General features: G+C 56.8%; 1 protein-coding gene across 8 annotated transcripts in view; it reads right to left on the bottom strand.

Annotated features, from left to right (window-relative positions):
* Nucleotides 1–3084, bottom strand: part of PTPRF (protein tyrosine phosphatase receptor type F) — a 72378-nt gene extending 69294 nt beyond the window's left edge. For all 8 annotated transcript variants that reach the window (XM_028123456.2, XM_028123454.2, XM_028123453.2 and 5 more), the window contains exon 1: nt 2994–3084. In XM_028123456.2, the coding sequence (XP_027979257.1) occupies nt 2994–3084 (91 nt within the window). The remainder of the gene's footprint in view (nt 1–2993) is intronic.
* Between the last annotated feature and the right edge of the window lie 15831 nt (nt 3085–18915).

Consider the following 18915-nt stretch of genomic DNA (forward strand, 5'->3'; position numbering starts at 1 on the left):
AGGCAGGCCTGTGTGGACACCTGGCACCTGACTCGCCTGTTAGAGCAGCAGAAACCTCTTCCTGCTTGGGACCACCTCTAGCCCCACAAGCCGCTCCCCTTGAGAAACCATGAAGCCCTGGGCTCTGGAACTGCCCAGCCCCGCGTGCCTGGGTCTCCATCGGAGCTGACTCGGCATTAACGCTGGGGCCTCTGGGCTAACTCTCGGCAGCTGCTTCTCCACCCTCCTTCCCTCCGCTCCCCTCAGAGGCCAGGGCTCCCATTCATTTGTCTCGTTAAGAGGCCTATAGAAACACATTTGTCCGCTCCGCGCTTCACTGCTCCAGTTGTCAATTCTCTGGGGCGCCTGCCCTACCTTTTGCAGCAGCTCTGTCCACATTTGCCCACTCATCCCTGGCTAGAAGTCTCCCAAGTCCAGACTAAGCCTGGCCACAGTGGAAAGGGTACAGATCCAAAAGTGTATGTAGCAGGCCCTTAAGACCCGGGCCAAGGTCCCCACAGCTCCCAGCCCAGTCCCCTCTCCTATGGCTGTCTGCCTGGGAGCAGAGCCCCACTCACCCTATTTCAGCATCTCCAGCTGATTCCTACCTTCCAGACCCTGGTCTTTGGGTTCTGGGTCTCAAGGGACCAGCATGGAGGTTCTGGGACACTGCTTCAAGTATTGTTCCACTCTGCCCCCCAAGTGGCACATGACCCAGACTCCTGGAGGAAGTGTATAGGAACCGGTCAGGGAAGAGAATGAGACAGTGTTCCAAGCAGAGGCATCAGGAGGAACAGAGGCCTGGGGAATGCATGGGCAACAGAGAAGTCAGCACGGCGGGACTGCGCGGCAGGCAGGCAGAGTGAAGGATGAGGCGGGCAGAGGCTGGAAAATGCAGGGCCTTGAGAAGCACTGAGACCCCTAGGCTTGATTCTGAAGGCAATAAGGTAAGAGAGTGCGGGATTTTATTTTTTTTTTTTTTAAAGATTTTATTTATTTGACAGAGAGAGAGAGAGAGCACAAGCAGGGGGAGCGGCAGGCAGAGGGAGAGGGAGAAGCAGGCTCCCCGCTGAGCAGGGAGCCCGACGTGGGACTCGATCCCAGGACTCTGGGCTCATGACCTGAGCCGAAGGCAGACGCTCAACCTTCTGAGCCTCCCAGACGACCCATGAGGGATTTTAAACTGAGGGGTGACACAGTCAGGCTTTCGTTTTCAACCAGACTTTTACTTTAGAAGAATGGCTTGTGAGGGAACGGAGGCAGGGAAGCCATGGGGAGGCAGTTGCATGTGAAAGCCCAAACAAGAGGGAGGGTGGCTTGGGTGAAGGCAGCGGAAGGGAAGGTGGATGCATTCCAAAGATGTTTAGAAGGGAGAAACAACAGAAGCTGGCGATGGATTAGATGTGGGGTATGAGACAGGGAGGAGGCCCCGGGTTCTGACTTGGGTGGTGGGGCGGGGGGTGACGCCACTGGCCAGGAGAGAGAACACAGAAAGAGGAGCGGGTTTGGGGGATGAGGGGACGCGCTAGGGCATGTTCGGTCTACAGCAGGAGGGGAAGGCAGCTAGTCTCCCAGGATGTGTTGTCTGAAAGCCCAGCTGGGCACTCCTCCCTCAGCCCTCAAGCTCTTGTCCAAAGGCCATGAGAGTGTCCAGGGTGAGGTCGGGGAGCAAGCACAGGACTTCAGTGTCCAAGGGCTAGTGACCACACCTGACTGTTGACAAGCTTTTGCCTCCCTGCCAACGTCAGAGTCACACCCAGCGACCTCTACTCCAACCTGCCCCTGCAGACTCAAGCTCTCCCCAACAGCCCCAGCCAGGCCTGGAGATCACCCCCACCAGGGCCTGCACCTCAAAGCTTCCACTACCCCTCCCCGCCCCCAGGAGGAAGGCCCTCCCCTTCCCCTGGCCCTGCTAGCCCCACGAGGGCCCCTCCTCAGAGGACAAAGGGCGGGGGTGCCCTGGTCCCATCCCTCTCCGGGATCTGGTCCTGAATAATTAATGAGCCATTAGGAGAGAGGGCCTGGGTGGGGCAAGGAGAGAGATCTATGCCCAGATACTTGGAGTGGGGGGTGATGGAAGCCCTGTGGCCCACTAACCCCCAACGTGGGGCCGATCCCCACGCTGGCCCTTGGCCACCTCTGGGCTCCCGACAGGCTGGGAATAGCCCCTTCCCCCGGGGACCTTGGCTCCGACCTCACCCCTCCCAGTCCGTGTGCAGATTGGCTAAATCAGCCCTGTGCTCCGCCTCCCTCCAGTAACCAAGCAGTGGTAACCATGGTGACAGGGAGGGCTGCGGCCAGTCCTGTAGTGCCAGGCAGGGGGAAGGGCGGCAGGAAAGGGATGAAAGTTCGGAGTTGGATTTGGGCAGGGGATGATCCCACTTCCCTCAACACACACACACACAGCCCAGCTCCCTGCCAGCCAGGTGCAATCTTCCCCCCATTCCCCAGCCTGAGGGGCTGGGGGAAGGAGGATGGTGGGGAAGGATGGTAGGGATGGGGAAGGAGGGGCTCAGTGTCCCCACATGTGAACCCCAAGAGTCCGGCCCAGGGAAAGGGCTATGGTGGCTCTGGCCTCTGACCATTCCTTGGACCTGTGGACTCAGCCGGCATCCCATCCACACACCCATATACATTCCTCGCGTGCCGCCCCCCTATTCCCACTCAATTCTAACATGGCTCACACCAGGTCTTCTGCACAGATCTGCAGTGGCAGACACAGTACACGCCTAAGCATGTTGCCCGCTGACCACATGAATCCTGGACATGTCTCACCCCCGTTCCATAAAATGGGGTCACACTTAGCCATGCTCCACCTTGCAGTGCCTTAAGGGATTCCACAGAATGCTCCTAGGAAGCATGGGGCTAGAGTACTTCTTGGGGGGAAGGGTGGTTCTCTAATAGTAGGAGGTCTGGGAAGGTGTCTAACAATCCTGCCTCTCATAGTAGCTGCCCATGTCCCCCACCCTAGGATCCTGCTAGGAGGGATGTGCAGCTTGAGGGGTCAGACTTACTGTCACCATGGGCACCTGCCACCAAACCAAGCATCACGAGCGCGGGCACAAGGGGCACCATCGTCTTCCCTGGGGCTGGCTCAGGGGCCATCCAGGGCTCTAGCACCACGGCCAGCCACAGCCCAGACAATTCACCTGTGATGGAGAGAAGGGCACAGCCAGTTAGCTCGTATCCGCCCCCCTGTGCCACCTCCTGGCCCCCACTCACCACCCAGACCCTGCTCATCCTCACTGACCATCCAGAGCCCAGTTCCACAAATACACCGCCCTCCTCGACTTTGGACTGGGCAATGACCACCCGGACCCGCAGAGCCCTGTGGCGACCCAGGCTCCTCACTGATCCCCTCTTCTCAGTGACCCCAAGGATAACCCAATGGTCACACTGTAGGGAGACAGCACAAGAGGCCTTCAGGTCATTCTCTAAACCTGAGTAGCAGGGCAGGGGGCCACTGAGCCCAGAGGATGTACAGGGCTGTTCTGTCCCAGACTGTGAGTTTGCAACCTGCCTCCGGAAGGGGACAGCAATGGGGAAACAGGGTCAGAAGACACAGAGACACACGGACCAAACAAAACAAGACAGAGAAAGGGAGCAGCGAGAAGGTAGCAGACCCATGCAGGCCAGGGACTCTGGAGTCCCTGGGGCATCCCATTGTCTCTTCTCTCCCCAGCAGGGAAGGTGGAGGCAGTGGGCCAGACCCCGTATGCTGAGTACAGGCCCCAGAGCACAGACTTGTTCGCAGCAGACAGAATCCAGGTATCAGAGGCTCGAAGCCAAAGCCACAACCCGTCCAGGCTCGCCAGGACGTGCTCTTGACAAGTCAGAGCTGCCCTGCCTGGCCACCCTCATCCTACCCAATTCCCATGGCACCTTCCCACTCCAAAAGGAAACCACAGGGAGGCCCTGGTGTGGCCAGGAATGGGGCTGCGGGACCCTCAGATTCCACCCACACCTTCTCTGCCCTTGCCATAGTGGCCCAGGGCAGATCCAGCTTCCGGGAGCTGCCTGCTCAGAACTGCCTTCCAGACTGAGACCGCCACCTGTGCACAGGGAAGACTGTGTTTGGGATTGGCTGAATGCCTCCCAGGCCTTTGCTCCTCGGGCTCCCACACCACCAGGTGTGCCCTCCGCAGTCTGCCAGGCACCTGTGTGAAGCCTTCACTACGGATCCACAGCTACACGCCACAGCCCCGATGCTGGACCCCCCACCCAGGGGGCTTTAGGGGACCCACAACAGCGCCCACCAGCTCTGCTCACACTTCACCCTGAGCAGGTGGCTGGCACACAAGAAGTCCCTCAATAATGCTCTGAAAGCACACCCGGACATAGAGGGGGCAGGGGGTGATGATGAACACACCCTGGGGCCCTGCAGGGGTCCCATGGACTCCAGTGGGAGAGTCTAGGTTAGACCCAGGTCCCAGCTGGCCCACAGTGGTAGGAAAATTTGCAAGGAAGTGCCGGGGCCAGGGAATGTGAAGGGGCAGGGTGCAAAGATGGCTCTGCTCCTGCCTGGAACTCAAACTCTGGTCTCAACTGGGACAGCCAGAGGTCCTAAGACCGGAGGGCGGTAGGTAAGCAGAGGTGCTAAGACAAAACAGGCAGGACTGTGAAGTGGGGCAGGGGCTGAACACAAAGGGCAAAGTGCAGGAGATGTCCTTTGTCCCAAGAGCTGGCTACAAGTCTTAGCAGCTGAGAAGCAAAAGCAAGAAACCTGAAGGGGCACGATGGGCATTCAGCCCCAATGACACCATGCCTGGGGTTCCACTCAGTGATCACAAAGTTCCAGTGGCTGAGACCAGGAGAGAGGGAGTCCCCACCATGATGCCCAGTATGGCTGGTCTGGGAAGGAGGTCCCCTAGCACCAAGGCCCTCTCTGAGCTTGGTCGCCACTGCACTGAGGCGAAGCCATGGCACCAACCATAGAATTAAAGTTCTCAGCAGACATGAGGCGGCGAACTGCCTGGCCAGGCTGCCACGGGGGCACGGCCCCCTGACACAATCATCCTGTTGTCCTGGTACAGACGTGGGTGTACGGCTCGGTGTGTTGCTGCACCAAAAGATAGGGGAAGAGGGGCCTAGTCTAGGTATCATGGGGTACAACAATAGCATATTCACAGAGGTTTCGTTCCCGGGTGCAAGCATTCTGGGTGTGCACTCCCTCCCTGGGGTAGACACCACAGGTGCGTAAGCCACAGGAACACACAGCACGGGGGGCAGATCTCCCTGGTACGAACTAAAGGCGATAAGGCTACAAAGAGAGGTCATGGAGGCACACATGCCTGGAACTGTGAGCATGGGTTGGACCCCCACCCCCAGTATGATTCTCACGGCGGGCGGCGTATCCCTGTAGCGGCCCGGCTACAGTAATCAGCACACTGTAACTCCCAGGGGGGCACATCGGGGAGGTGTGGCTGTCCGGGCCAGACACCACCGAAATAGAGCTGCCTGACAGACATTACCAGGCCATAACCTGCCAGTACATTCTTGTAGGGGTGTAACCCCCCCCAACATAGACATCCTGGGGTGTGAGTCCACAGTACAGGCATCGAGGGGGCCTAACTCCCGAAGAGAGGTCCTGTGGCACAGTCTAGAATGAGATTCCGACCATGAGTGTCAGGAGGACTGGGGCCTCTGGTAACCCCAGCCCCCAGTGTGGGAAAGACAAGTGACACTAACTTGGGGACTCCAAGGGCTCCCTGTGTACCTGAGTCTGGGATACTAGCACACTCTTCAGATACAGAAACCGGGACAAAGAGAAGTTGAAAGCAAAGACATCCCCTCTCCAAAGAGCTTCTCCCAGAGGTGCATGGACACAGGGACATGGCTACCCAGAGACCAGAGACACAGGGAACACATGGACACAGACACATTCTTCGGGAAGTACTCCGGCAGGCACACTGCTGTCCAAGCCGGGGCTTCTCGGGTCACCAGCTCCTAGTGAGAGCGAGCTGCTGTCCACCCCAGACTCTGGAAACACAGCCTGCCTCCAGCCCTGGGCCCCCTTCCTCCGAGTCTTGGATCCCTGGGCCTCGCCTTGGTCTAGACCTCGGCCCTGTCCCACCCCGGAGTGCTCAGGGTCACCTGTGGGGAGAAGGTGGGAGAGGAGCAGGGAGGTAGGACTAATGCTAACCTTGCTGGGGTCGCCGAGAACCTTCCGAATCCAGTGCAACAATGTTAAGAGCTGAGCGTCCACTTCTCCCAGCATGGCTGGGTGAGTCTGCGTTTCTAACAGCTGAGATGGGAACAAGGCCTGCACTCTTGACATTAACAACACTTGTCTCTGAAATGCACTGTGGGCCACTGGCTCTACCACGCTGACATACTGGGGCAGGAAAACAATCCCATACCGTATGACATCACAGGAATATAATTGGATGGGATTTTTCCACATTCAGAATGGCTTTGATATATCCTTTTCCTTTGCTAGGTCAGTGTAAAGCTGCCAAATGCCCTTTCTTGGGAAGAACTGTCCTTTTTTCTCAAATTGTGTTTTAGTGTTAAAACGTCCTTTCTTGTGTGCAATAAGGGTGATAGCAGATAGCAGTACTTTCTATAATGTCCTTACTTGGCCAAGTAAAAAATTGCCATTCCCATATCTGAACCCCAAGTACTTTTGGAAAGTGTACTGGTTTGCGAAATCCAAGAGCCTGCGAGTCACTGCTCGGAGAATGAAGGAAGGGGCAGGTGCCACACCAAACCACAACATTCAAATAAGAATGTCCTAGAAACGTATGGAACACAGAGGCCATGTCACCTCCATGCAGCCTAACCTAAGCACCCCTGTCAGCCTCAATAGGTTCCCCCCACCCCTGAGAGACCATGTTATGCCAGAGACAGTTGGGGGGCCCCCTGGCTGGAGAACAGCTGGGATCATGCCGAGTCCTCTTCATGAATATGCAAACACAGATTGATTTGTTTCCCTTGGGCACGTGTTATTATTCACAAATATTAATTAGTCTCCAAATACCACCTGTTCCTACAGCTCCCCCACCCCCAGTCCAGGACCCTGGCTCCCCCGAGGCTGGGGCCCCAAAATGGACATCAACAGGAGGAGGGGCACCCAGGCCCCCCACCGGAGGGGCTGGCCAAGAGGAGACACCAACACTTGGAGAAGAGAAGCCTGAGGGCAGGGAGGGCAGGGAGGGCAGGGAGAGCCGGGAGCCGCTCTCGGTCAAAGCCGCGGGCAGCTAACCGAGCCCTTTTGTCATGTCCCGGACAGTTCACTGCGTGGCACTGCAGCAGCGGCCGCGGAGGCGGAAACAGGCCTTGTTACACTTGGGAAGGAAAACCAACATGTTTCCAACTCTCACCAAACCGACCGCGGGATTATGACGGGAATAAATCAGCCTCAGCCTCGACCCCAGCCCCGGGGAAGGAGGGAGCCAGCAGCAGGCAGCTTCCCTCCGCCACCCAGGTGGCCAGAGTCCATGAGCACAGCCTACAACAGCCCGCCTACCCTCCTACAGCTGGGCCCCCTACCCTCTCACAGCCCTTGGCTTCTTGGGCTCCCTGGGGAATGGAGGGGAAACTTAGGAAGCACATCCCAGACTCTCTCCAGGGGGCACGAGGTCCAGCAGAGGCTCCACTGGGGGCAGAAGACCAAGGGGACCAGCAGAGGCACCTGCCTACACCTATAGCCCTACCAAGCCACCAGCCTTCCAGCTTCCTTCCTCAGGCCGCAGAACCTCCCTCGGGTGAATGCTCACCAGCACCTCCTGGCCTCGGCACCTGCTGATCTCTCTACCTGGAGGAATGCCCTTCTCCTGCCCCCCACCACAGACTCACCCCTCAGAACTCAGTTCAAGCGACCCTCCCTAGTTTAGTGAAGGCAGCAAGAGGTGGTGTTGACCAGAGGTTCTCAATTCAGAGTGATTCTGTAGCCGCCCCCCAACCCCCATGGGACATCAGGCAACATCTGGAGACATTTTTTATCGTCGAAACTGGAGGTGGGGGGCAAGTGCTACTGACATCTCGTAGGGAGAAACAAGGGATGCTGCTAGATATCTTACAGTAATAGGCCAGCCCCCCGCAACAAAGCATTAACTGGTCCAAAATGTCAATAGTATTAAGGTTGAGAAAACCTGGTATAGACAGCAAGATCCTTTGCTGATGTAGGCCAGGGCCTACCCCAGAACCCAGTCCCCTATGAGCAGCCTGGGCGTCCCAGCCTGGCTTAACCCTTGAATCAGCTGTACCTGGGCCTCAGGATCCTAGAGCATCCTCCCCTGCCCCTCGAAGTCAGCCTCACCTCCAGAAGCCAGGCCTTACAGCAATCTCCCACACCCTTTCACACAGGCCATCAGCAAGCGGCCTCTCTACAAGACAGAGAACTCTGCTCTCAGGCACCTTTCTTGCTGAGAATGGGCTCCCAGGTAGGTCAGACCCAACATCTGAGGACAGAAAAGTGAAGGGACACATGCCTCCCCATCTGGCCCTTCCCACCTACGACGCAGCCTTCCTGCTGCGTGCTCTACATGATCCCAATGCCCATCTTGCCACGCATAGGACCGGGCCCCTAGCAGATCCCCAATACATGCTCACTCCCTTTCCCTGTCTAAGCTGGACCCATCTCTCATGACCCTCCTCATCAGCTGACCATGCAGAACTATTCAGGGGGCCCTACTGGGCCCTGAGCCAAGGGGCAGGGAGATGAATGAGAGAGCCATGGGCTGGGCCTTCCAGGAGCTTACTGAAGGTGGCCCAACCGGAGCTCATCCTCCCCAGTACCGCCCCTCCTCCTGGTCCCCACCTTAGTGACAAGCACTACCATGGACCTGGTCTCCCAAGCCAGCCAACCCTCCTCAGATCCTCCTCTTTCTTCACCCCACACACCCCAACTGGTCAGGAAGTTTGAGTCTACACTGCCTCTACTCCAGCCACCGCATGCTAGTGAGACCTCAGGAGCGCGGACCTCTTCAGGGGGCATCCTGCCTCAGGTGGCTCCCTGTCTGCCCTGCACACAAACCAGCGCCCCCGCTGGCTTACAAGAACGCCAAGGTGATCATGGCCCTCGGGTGCATTCTGCTGCTTGATTCCACAGCAGACACACAGATAATGTTTCAGGACTCAGTGGATGGGCAAGTGGAGAGAGATGGATGCACGGATGGTGCTTTTCTGCTTAAGATTCATCAATGTCTCCAGATCACCCTCAGGAAAAAGTCTAGAGTCTTTAGCTGGACATCCAAGGCTCACCATGCTCTATCTCCAACCCCAACCCACCTGCTCTGTGCTTCTGGCAGAAAGACAGAAGTGAAAGAGACAAGGAAGGAGGTGCCTGGATCTTGGGAGTGCCTTGCTCTTTCTACCACAACGTACAGTTGAGGGGAACAGACTTTTCTCCAGAAACACAGTGAATGGAGAAGCAGACAGATCCCAGAACGTCACCCAGAAGCCTATTTCACACCTACAGCAGCTGACGAGCTGTATATCACTCCCCACCCACCTCCATCAAGCATTCTGGCCAGAAACCCAGGCACCATCCTTGATACCTCCCCTCCTCCCTCATGTCCCACATTCAGCCCTTCACCATGTCCTGTCTCCTCCATGTCCCTAAAAGGCACTCACATCCCTTCTCTTTGCCTCCATCACCACCTCCCTGGTCCTTCACCATCGCTCAGCCATGTGCACACCGGACCGGGTCACACACCTCGTGGCAACCCTTCCACGGCTCCCCACCAGTCTGCATCACAATCCCAGCTGCTCAGCCTGGCCCACAGGACCCCTCTATGCCCCCGGCCCCTGTCACCTCTTGGGGCACACTCACCAGGTCTCTGCTTGCTCACGTCAGTCACTCTTGGACAATCAGCACTGAGGGCAGGGCATCGGGGTCTCTGCTCCTTCCTGGAGAGTGAGTAAAGCATGAGAAAACATCAAGAAGTTCATCACAGCAGAGTAGATATTGACGTAGAAAGACATTCAAAACCTGCTGTTTATGACAAAAAAAAAAAAAAAAAAAGTAGGTTTTGAAACCATTCGTGCAGGACATTCCCCATTCAGTAAAAATGCCCATCTCTTTACTCGCTCACTCACTCTTTTCAGGACTCCTGAGCATCTACCATGTGCTGGGCTTTCTTCCAGGTACCCAGCATAGCGCCATGAGCAACACACAGACTGAGGCCCCCACTACCCCGGCAGCTAGCCCTCCTGCAACACCCCCAGCAGAGCAGAGGCCCCGCCCACCTCTGCAGCCCCACCGGCCCAAGCTCTGGCCTGCCAGCCAACCACAAGAACTTCCTCTTCTGATCTTCAAATGTGCCACATTTTGTGCAGTCTCCCGCCTTTTCAGTGCCTGAAACATGCCCACACGCTTCTGCCAAGTATCCCTTAGATCTCAGAGCCAATGGCACTTTCTCAGGGAGGCCTTCCATAGTGACCCAGACTACATGCCTGGACCTTGCCTAAGAGTAGTGACCACAAATGTCATGAATTATTTTTTTTTAATTTTTTTAAAAGATTTTATTTATTTGTTTGAGAGAGAAAGAGAACACAAGCAGGGGCAGTGGCAGAGGGAGAGGGAGAAGCAGGCTCCCCGCCGAGCAGGGAGCCTAATGTGGGGCTCGATCCCAGGACCTCAGGATAACGACCTGAGCTGAAGGCAGCCATTTAACTGATGGAGCCAGCCAGGCGTCCCACAAATTATTTTTTATACAATTACCGAGTCATGACCATAAGCCTGGTGTGTGCCCGGCTCAGTTCCATAGCCCCAGCACCCAGGAGAGAGCAGGTACGTAGTAGGTGCTCCATCAGGACATTAGGATATGCCAAATGAGTGGATGAACACATGAATGAGTTCAAAGAAAACACTGCAGCTTGGAAGAACCACACCAGCATACGTGCAGCCTTCAAAGAAGCTTCGGCAGCAATGTTTATTTTTGACTTTCTGCTTCTCTGTAATTTTTAAAATGAAGGTGTGCCCCTGGATGCCCCCTCCACTGGCACACACACAGCCACACAGCCCGGCTCTTCTCTCTAGAAGCGTGAGCACCGTCCTGGGTGGGGGTGGGGGGTCAGACATGCCCACACAGTCTCGTCCCCACCTTGCCACAGCTCAGCGACTAGGCGCCACTGGGGCCCACTCAAGGCAGGCTGCACGCCGCAGTGGGCTTCTCTTCAGCCTCCCACGCCCACAAACACAGCAATTCCACCAAGGCTCCTCCCAAAACGGACACTCAGGGATGGGGGTCAGGGAGCGCCCTCACCAACTCGAAGCCAGTCTCCTGCACCTGGGAATTGTCCTCCCTTGAGACTGACCACCTTTGCCAACATGGGGGACATCCTCACCGACGGGAGGCTCATCATCAAGGACCAAGACGGGCCCTGCCGACCCACCACCATCCCGTGCTGAGCCTGCAGCTCACCCTCTCTCTGGCTTCCCCTGGCCCCTGCCCCTGCCCGAACCAACAGCCCTGGCCCTCAGAAGGGCTGCACACCTCCCTCCCCAGGTCCACTGAGTTTCCACAAGGTTCCCTGTGGCCGCTGTTCCCAGCACACAGGCTGCTGGGCGGGTCTGGCCAGACAAACCAGCTTCCATGTCCTAGACTCAAAGGCCGGTTTGTCTGGGGACGCCCGCCGGGGCCTCATGCTGCCGGATGTGAGGCTGTTGGCTCCTCCATTGCTCAGGGACCCTGGGGCAGAGGGACAGGGTCTGAGGCAGAGAATGCGGAGGGTCCCTAAACCAGCTGGCACTAGGAGCAAGGACCTAAACTGACCAGGAAAGGAGTTTATGTCCAAAATGGCCTGGAGGTGGGTCAGAGAACAGATAAAACTTTGCAACGGGAAAGACCTTAAAGTACACAGAACAGCATGAGGGCAGGATTCTGGACTAGCCAGAATAGTACCTGGCACCACACCAGCCCAGGATCAAACGGGCCCCAAAACAACCTAGACAGGCTATCAGAATCAACCCTCACATTCACCAGCAGCAGCTCCCAGAACCACTCTAGACCCACTCTGGCACAAACCCAGAACAATCAGGACCACCAGATACACCCAGAAGGCCAACTGGAAAGCTACTTGGAAAGGGCCTGACTGATACCGAACCCAAGTCTGGAATCCCTGGTTGGCCCCCAGAAGGGCCTCAGAAATGGTGAGGTTGGCAGCAATGACCAGGATCAGGTAAGAGGCCTTGGCACCCACCCAGGGCTGGCCCCCAGGAGGGCTCTTGGTCATGTGCCACACCTGGAGCCCTGTCTGGCAGCAGGACCAGGAGCAAGTTGAAATCTAGAGGAGCAGAGACACCGGGGCCCCTCCAGAGCAGCTCCCAGGCAGGCCCTATGGCTATGCCAGGAACAGTCCCCAGAAGTAGCAGCTAAAACACTGCCAAGGAGCAAAAACCACCGTTCTCTGATCTGGAGTGGGGGGAACACACAGAGACCAGTGCATCTGGACCTCATTAGACACCCAGGGCCCAGGTGGGGTGGGGGGACAGGGGGACTGAGCACACTGAGGCCTCTAGTCTCACACCAGCCCACGAGAAGGTCAAATACACCTGAGCAATACACACAATCCCATAGATGATGACGAGGGCAGGCGGCTTGGGGCCAAGCATTCTCCTTGTTGAGCTCCTCCAACCTGTGAACCTCGGTTCAGAATTGCAACTACTTTAGCAGAGCAGGTGCCCTAACCTTAACAAGGTATTGTTTTAAAGGCGCCCCCTTGGGCGCCTGGGTGGCTCAGTTGGTTAAGCGACTGCCTTCTGCTCAGGTCATGATCCTGGAGTCCAGGGATCGAGTCCCACATCGGGCTCCCTGCTCAGCAGGGAGTCTGCTTCTCCCTCTGACCCACTTCCCTCTCGTGCTCTCTCTCATTCTCTCTCTCACATAAATAAAATCTTTAAAAAAAAATAAATAAAGGCGCCCCCTTGCCAGCCCCCACCCCGTGATTCTGATGAGGGTGGATCTGCACCAGCCCCGCCGATGATTTCAATGATGACTACTTACTAATACTATTGAGGTATCATGCTTACTAGAGGCCAGGCCCTCTTCTAAGCACCTCCTGCACGTCCAGCCTTAATCCTCATCACAACTGCATGAGGCACGGAATTGTCTTATACCCACCTAACAAAGGAGAAAACGGATTCAGAGACGTTAAGCAACTCGCTCAAGGTCACACTGCTCCTCAGCAGAGTGGCACCTCGGCAGTTTGGAACCAGAGCCTGCACTAACCACTGACGAGCACAGCTCAGCACTCTCTCAGCCCCCTCCTGGATGTCTCCTCTGCCAGCACTGGAACTCAAATGTCCCAAGCATCTCAAAGACAACGTGTCCAACCGCAAGCTCGAGTTCATTATCCGCCCCCTAAATCTACCTCTCCTCCCTGTCCCAGCTAAGTGATGCTGCAGGGCCTTCAGGAAAGGCCCCACCCAGTCACTCCCAGGAACCTGGACCCCTTCCTCCTCCTCTCTTCCACCTCCACATCCAATAAATCATCCTGTCCTCATAAATGTGCCTTCTAGCTGGCTCCATGCTACTGCCCTATCCAAGACACCATCACCTCTCACCTGATTTACCTGCACTCTCCTCACTGGGCATCCTGGGTCCATCCACTTCCCATAACCACAGAATCCTCTTCCGGAAACGTAAATCTGATCCTAGCACATTCCACCCCTCCCCCTCCCCCAGCTTTAAATCTTTGGCGGCTCCCTTCTGTGTTCTCAGAATAAAGTCACAGCTATTTACAGGACATTAAAGGCCCTCTGGGATCTGCTATACCTTAGAATACCTCAAGACCTCTGAGTCTTCACTCACACTATTTTCTCTGCCTGGAGTGCTCTTGGTTCAACTGGAAAACTCCTGTTCATTCCTCAAAACCCACTTCAGATAGCCCCTTCTCGGTCTCTTCTGGACGTCATCTGACTTTGACCCCTGAACTCTCCCTTGCCTCACGTGGCGGCAGCTTCCCCAACCTTGTGACGTCTGCTCAGGACCACAGCTGCTTTAGATGGAACTGATACTGAGCTCAACCTCAGCAGTTCCTCAGGGGAGGGCTGCCTCTTCCGCACAGCTGCTAGTCCCCTCGGAAGCAGGACGGCCCGGCTGAAAGTGCCTAGCCCAGTGTCTGGCACACAGTCGGCAATCAATAAGAGGTTAGTGAATTGCTCTGCATCCCCACGATGCAATCTGCTCCCCCAGGGACCATGAGCTTCTCAAGGGCAGGGCCCTGGCTGCAAGCTTGGCCCAAGCACACAACAGTGTCGGTCACACGAGGAGGGCCTGCCACTGCTGATTATGCACTGCCACAGCTCCCTTGGATGCTCACAACAGTCAGGGTTGGATTAGCTGTCCCATTTCACAGGAGGTGAAACTGAGGTGCAGGGAGCAACAAGCTGGAAAGTGGAGAAGCTGTGACATGTGTCACAGTCTCTATCAAAGAGGCCTGGGTCCCACTTACCCCTGACTAAGGGCCCTCCACACTGAACTAACTCCTAGTCAGGGCTGATGGGAGACAGTGGAGAGATCACAAACCACCAGGGCCAGCATTTTGCTGCATATCAATCCAATTCCCAAGAAAAGCATTTCAGCCCATCTACTCTTCCTGCAGCCATCCCCCTCCAACTGCTTCACCAGCCCCCAAATCAAGGCCCTGGACACCACCCCCATGCTCACAGTGTGAACAAAGCTGAACAGAGGGGAGGTCAGGAGCTTCAGGGGGAAGGACAAGGAGGAAGGAAGGAATATTAAAACAATTTCCTTGTTAAAGGAAAGAAAGAGGGAGAGAAAGAGCAACTGGAGAGGAAAACCAAACTACAGACGGATTTCAAATCACAAGGGGGAAACTGAGCCAGCCAAAATGTGCAAGAAAGTGTGTGCAGGAAGAGTGCACGAGACTGTAAGTGTGCACACACCCTTCCCCGGGATGTGCAAAGGGGTGCTGTGAGGGCACAAGCGGGCACACAGAGTGGTGCATGGGTACGCAAGCACAGTAGATGCCTGAGCTCCGGCTGCAGCGCAGGCCCCAGCGTGCAAGTGTGAGGGCAAGAAGGCAAGTATGATGTGCAGTGTGTGTGTGTTGGGGGGGGAGCTGAGTGTGGGAATGAACGGGTGTGTGTGTGTGTGGCCTGTGCCTGGGGCTGCGGATGTTGGGGGCTGTGCTTGGGGAGTTACACCTGCTCCTTCTTGAAGCCCTAGGCTCATTCATATAATGAATGAAAAACAGGGATTTTCTTGCTCCCTGAAGCAAGAGTTAATAAGGCGCCAAGCATAGAATTTTCTGAGATTTCCTCTCAGAACCCTCCTCCGGATCCCATCAGATCTCTGATGCCTCCCAAAGGATCCCTCAGCAGATCCCTTCCCTTCCCAGGGGATCCCTCACCATTGAGGATCCCCCAGAAAGATCCTCCTGGATCTTTTTCTAGGCCTCCCACCCCAATGCACTCCCCTGGATTTTCTGGCCAGATTCGGCACCAGGTCACTCTGAATCCCTGCCCTTGTCTCTTCAGGAACCAAAGTGAAGCCTTCATCACCAACACTCAGCAGTCCAGCCTCCCAGACTCTGCCTGGCCGCTCACAGGGGAATCCAGAGAATCCCCTCCCTTCCAGTTCACAGCTCGGGTACCGGGCTCCCACCGCCCAACCTGCTCCACCTTGGGGGCCCTGCACTGCGCGCGGGGGTGGGGGGGGTCGTTGAAATGGGGAGAAAGCCTAGCCCCTCCCCCACCCTGGGGATGGAAGAACCAGAGAGGCGGCATTCCAGAGAAATGAGGAGGGGGCCTAGCAGAGCGCGGGCAGAGATCCTGGTCAGTGGGAGACAGAGACACCGAAAAACCAATAGGAGACGAGAGAGAGAGACCCAGAGATGGGGAAGGGAGTACAGAGAGACGCGGGGAGGGAGAACAGAGAGGCCCGGGGAGGGAGCCACACACAGCGGGAGAAACCCTGGGGGGCGGGGGGTGAGACTGGGAGGCAGTGACACAGGGAGACTTAGATACAGAGACACTGAAGGGCACTGAAACCAAGACACCCAGGAAAACAGAAGCTGAGCCTGAAACGTGGGCACAGCGATGGGGACCGGGGCACACCGGGACGGGACGGGACGGGACGCGGGGCGGCGACTGAGTGAACTTTCCGGAGCGGGTCCGAGTGGACACGTCCTCACGGGACAGGTCGTTCCGGGGCCTTCAGGTCTTTGCGCCGGGGTGGGGATGGGCACAGCCCGCCCCGGCCCCTCCCCTGCCCGCGCCGGCGACCGAGGCGGGCGGGGGGCTCCAAACTCGCGCCCGGCGCACCCCGGGCCCGCACGTGCGTCGGGGCCGCGAGCAAGCCGGGTGCGCGTCGGCTGCGGATCCCCTGCCGGCTGGGAGGGGGCGCCTGTGCGGCGGGGGCGGGGGCGCGGCCTGGACCCGCCCGGGGCTGGGGTGGCGGTGGGAGGTGGAGGGCCGCCCCCGGAGCGCGGCCCACCGGTGGGGGGAGACGAGGCGGGACCGAGGACGCGGAGCACAAATGCAAAGGGAAACTTTGCACTGGGGGGGCGCGGGCTGCGGCTCAGGTGCGGCGCTGTGGGCGGGGAGGAGGGGGGCGGCGGGGGGCGGCGAGGACTAGCCAGCCGGCGGCGGCACCGGCGGGGGGAGCGCGTCTGCCGCGGGGTAAGCGCGGGGAGGAGCCGCCAGGCTCAGAGGGGGGGGCCCAGCCGAGGCTGCGGGCGCGGCAGGTGGGGGCGCGGCCCGGCCTAAGCGGCGCCTCTAGCCCCGCTCCGAGGACGCGGGGAGGGGGCGGCGGGAGCCGGGAAGGAACGGATGCGGAGGGGACTGGAGTGGGGCGCGGGGGTCACTCACCGCCTATCCAGGGGCCGTCGGTCCGCATGTCCCCCCCCCCCAAGCCGCTGGGGCCCCTGCTCCCGCTGCTTTTCTGCCGCCGCCGCCGCCGCCGGGTCCCACTCCCGCCACCGCCACCCGAGCCGGAGCCGGAGCCCGAGCCGGAACCGGAGCCGGAGCCCAAGCCGCCGCCTCTGCCGCCGCCACCACCGCTCCCGCCGCTCCCGCCGCTCCCGCGCCAGCTCTAGCCGCGCGCCCCCGCTCGCGCCCGCGCCCGCGCCCCTGCCCCTGCCGTGCGCGTCCCCGGCGCCGCCCCTCCCCTCGTGCACTCTCACTCGTAGAGCGGTGGAGCCGCGTAGGCCCAGCGAGGCCACAACCCAACCCTGAGTCTCAACCGACTGGAGCTCCAGTATTGGGCCAGGACCCCAGTCATGAGCAAGGACAGACCCAAACTCCCATAGGAAGTCCATAGCCTATGAGTGGCTCCCACTCCTAATATGAACCTGATAACTACTCTAGGACCCCATTTCCTCCCTATACAAATGTGCACCTGATAGTGAGCCCAGACCCTTCCCCAAACACAATATTGAGTCCAAACTCCTAAATCTGCCCCCACACCGGTACAAGTAGTCATTTTAATTTGCACCCCTATATTGACCCCCAAATACCAGTTCTGAGTCTAAACCCCTTTATCATCTTTACCCACCTAAACTTGATAGTGACACCAGCACCAACTCTGGTCTTTAAATGGACCCCAGCACTAATGCTGATCCCCAGATCACCATATGAACCTTAAAGTGCAACAGCTACCTTGCTATGGATCCCACTACTCTCTTCTGAATCCCAAGACTCACACAAAACTTACATACCTAAAACTCTCAGTCCTAGGTCAACACCAATACTTTCTGAATTGGGATTCCCAATTCCAGAACTGGATTGGGTCACCTGAAAAGGACCCTACCGCAGATACTAACCTTAATTAAACCCCGCAAATCCTTGGGGGCAATTTAAGACACTAATTTACCCCAACTCTAAAAATAATCTTAGAATGCAAGATTGTTGAGACTGACTTTGTAGAAACTCCACACAAATCTTCATCCCCATGCTCACCCTCTACTTATCTGACCTGGTATCAACCCCAGCCAGAGGCTGGCCAACACCCTAATACACCAATTCCAACTGTGAACCTGAATCAAGTCTTTCATTGGTCCCTGAGTTCAAGACGTGATAATGTCCCCCAAACCTGATTTTAAAAAACAAAAAACCCTTGGTACTGAGTTTCTGACTTCTCATAACAAACTCAAATGCTGACCTTATAAATTTCTGGGCTAAATCTATAACTTACCTGAAGATTCGTTCCAAGTCCTAACTCAGAGGGAGACGTGGTGAGCTCCAAACCAAGAGCCACACATGTTGGCATAAAAGCACCCCCCTCCCCATCTGCTCCAGACCCACCCTCCCTCCCAGTCCATGTCACCACCATTTAAGAATCAGTCACACAGCCCTCTCCTTCCCTTGGAAAGATGGGCACCTGCCCCTACTGCCCTAGGTCAGTTGACCCCTGGGAGTCTCTTATTTTCTATGGGTCTCCCTGATACCTTTGTGAGTTTGGAGGTCAGGTGAGAAGTAAACAAAGCTTGGGGATTGTTGAGGCACCTGGATTCAGGCATCACAGCGTTAATGTGCAGGGCAGGGGTGGAGGTGGCGTTTGCCGATCTGGGCTGAGGGGTCAAGTTCTGGTTCTCACCTAATTCACTGCCTGCTTTTGCCCAGAGCTCGGATTCAGAAGCAGTGTATGTGCGCCCCCTGGTGTGTGAGAAGGGGATGGACTGGCTCCGGTGATTCTGGGCAAACAATTAGATCCGGATGACAAATGGATCAAAAATGAATATTCCTAGTCAGTGGTTTTTTACACATTGGTAATTTTGGTGTACTGTGGGGGAGGTATTGTAAGTTTTATGTATCTTTAGACATTTTGTCTGGTTTTCTGAGTTCGGAGCCGGTTCAGTTTCTTGGTTTTTTTCCCAAATTTAAAAACATATATTTTTTAGCCAACTATGCCTGCTCTTTGCTGACTTCCCGCTGGCTTCAATGGCCTACACTTTACGCACTGGCTACCCTTTCTCCATCTCCTTTACCATCTCCTGCTCCTCCCAGGGTCTATCCTAGGCCACCCC

Source organism: Eumetopias jubatus, unplaced genomic scaffold, assembly GCF_037043125.1.
Source record: "Eumetopias jubatus isolate StellerSeaLion01/CBP00866 unplaced genomic scaffold, mEumJub1_p1.0 scaffold_4, whole genome shotgun sequence".
NCBI lineage: Eukaryota > Metazoa > Chordata > Mammalia > Carnivora > Otariidae > Eumetopias > Eumetopias jubatus.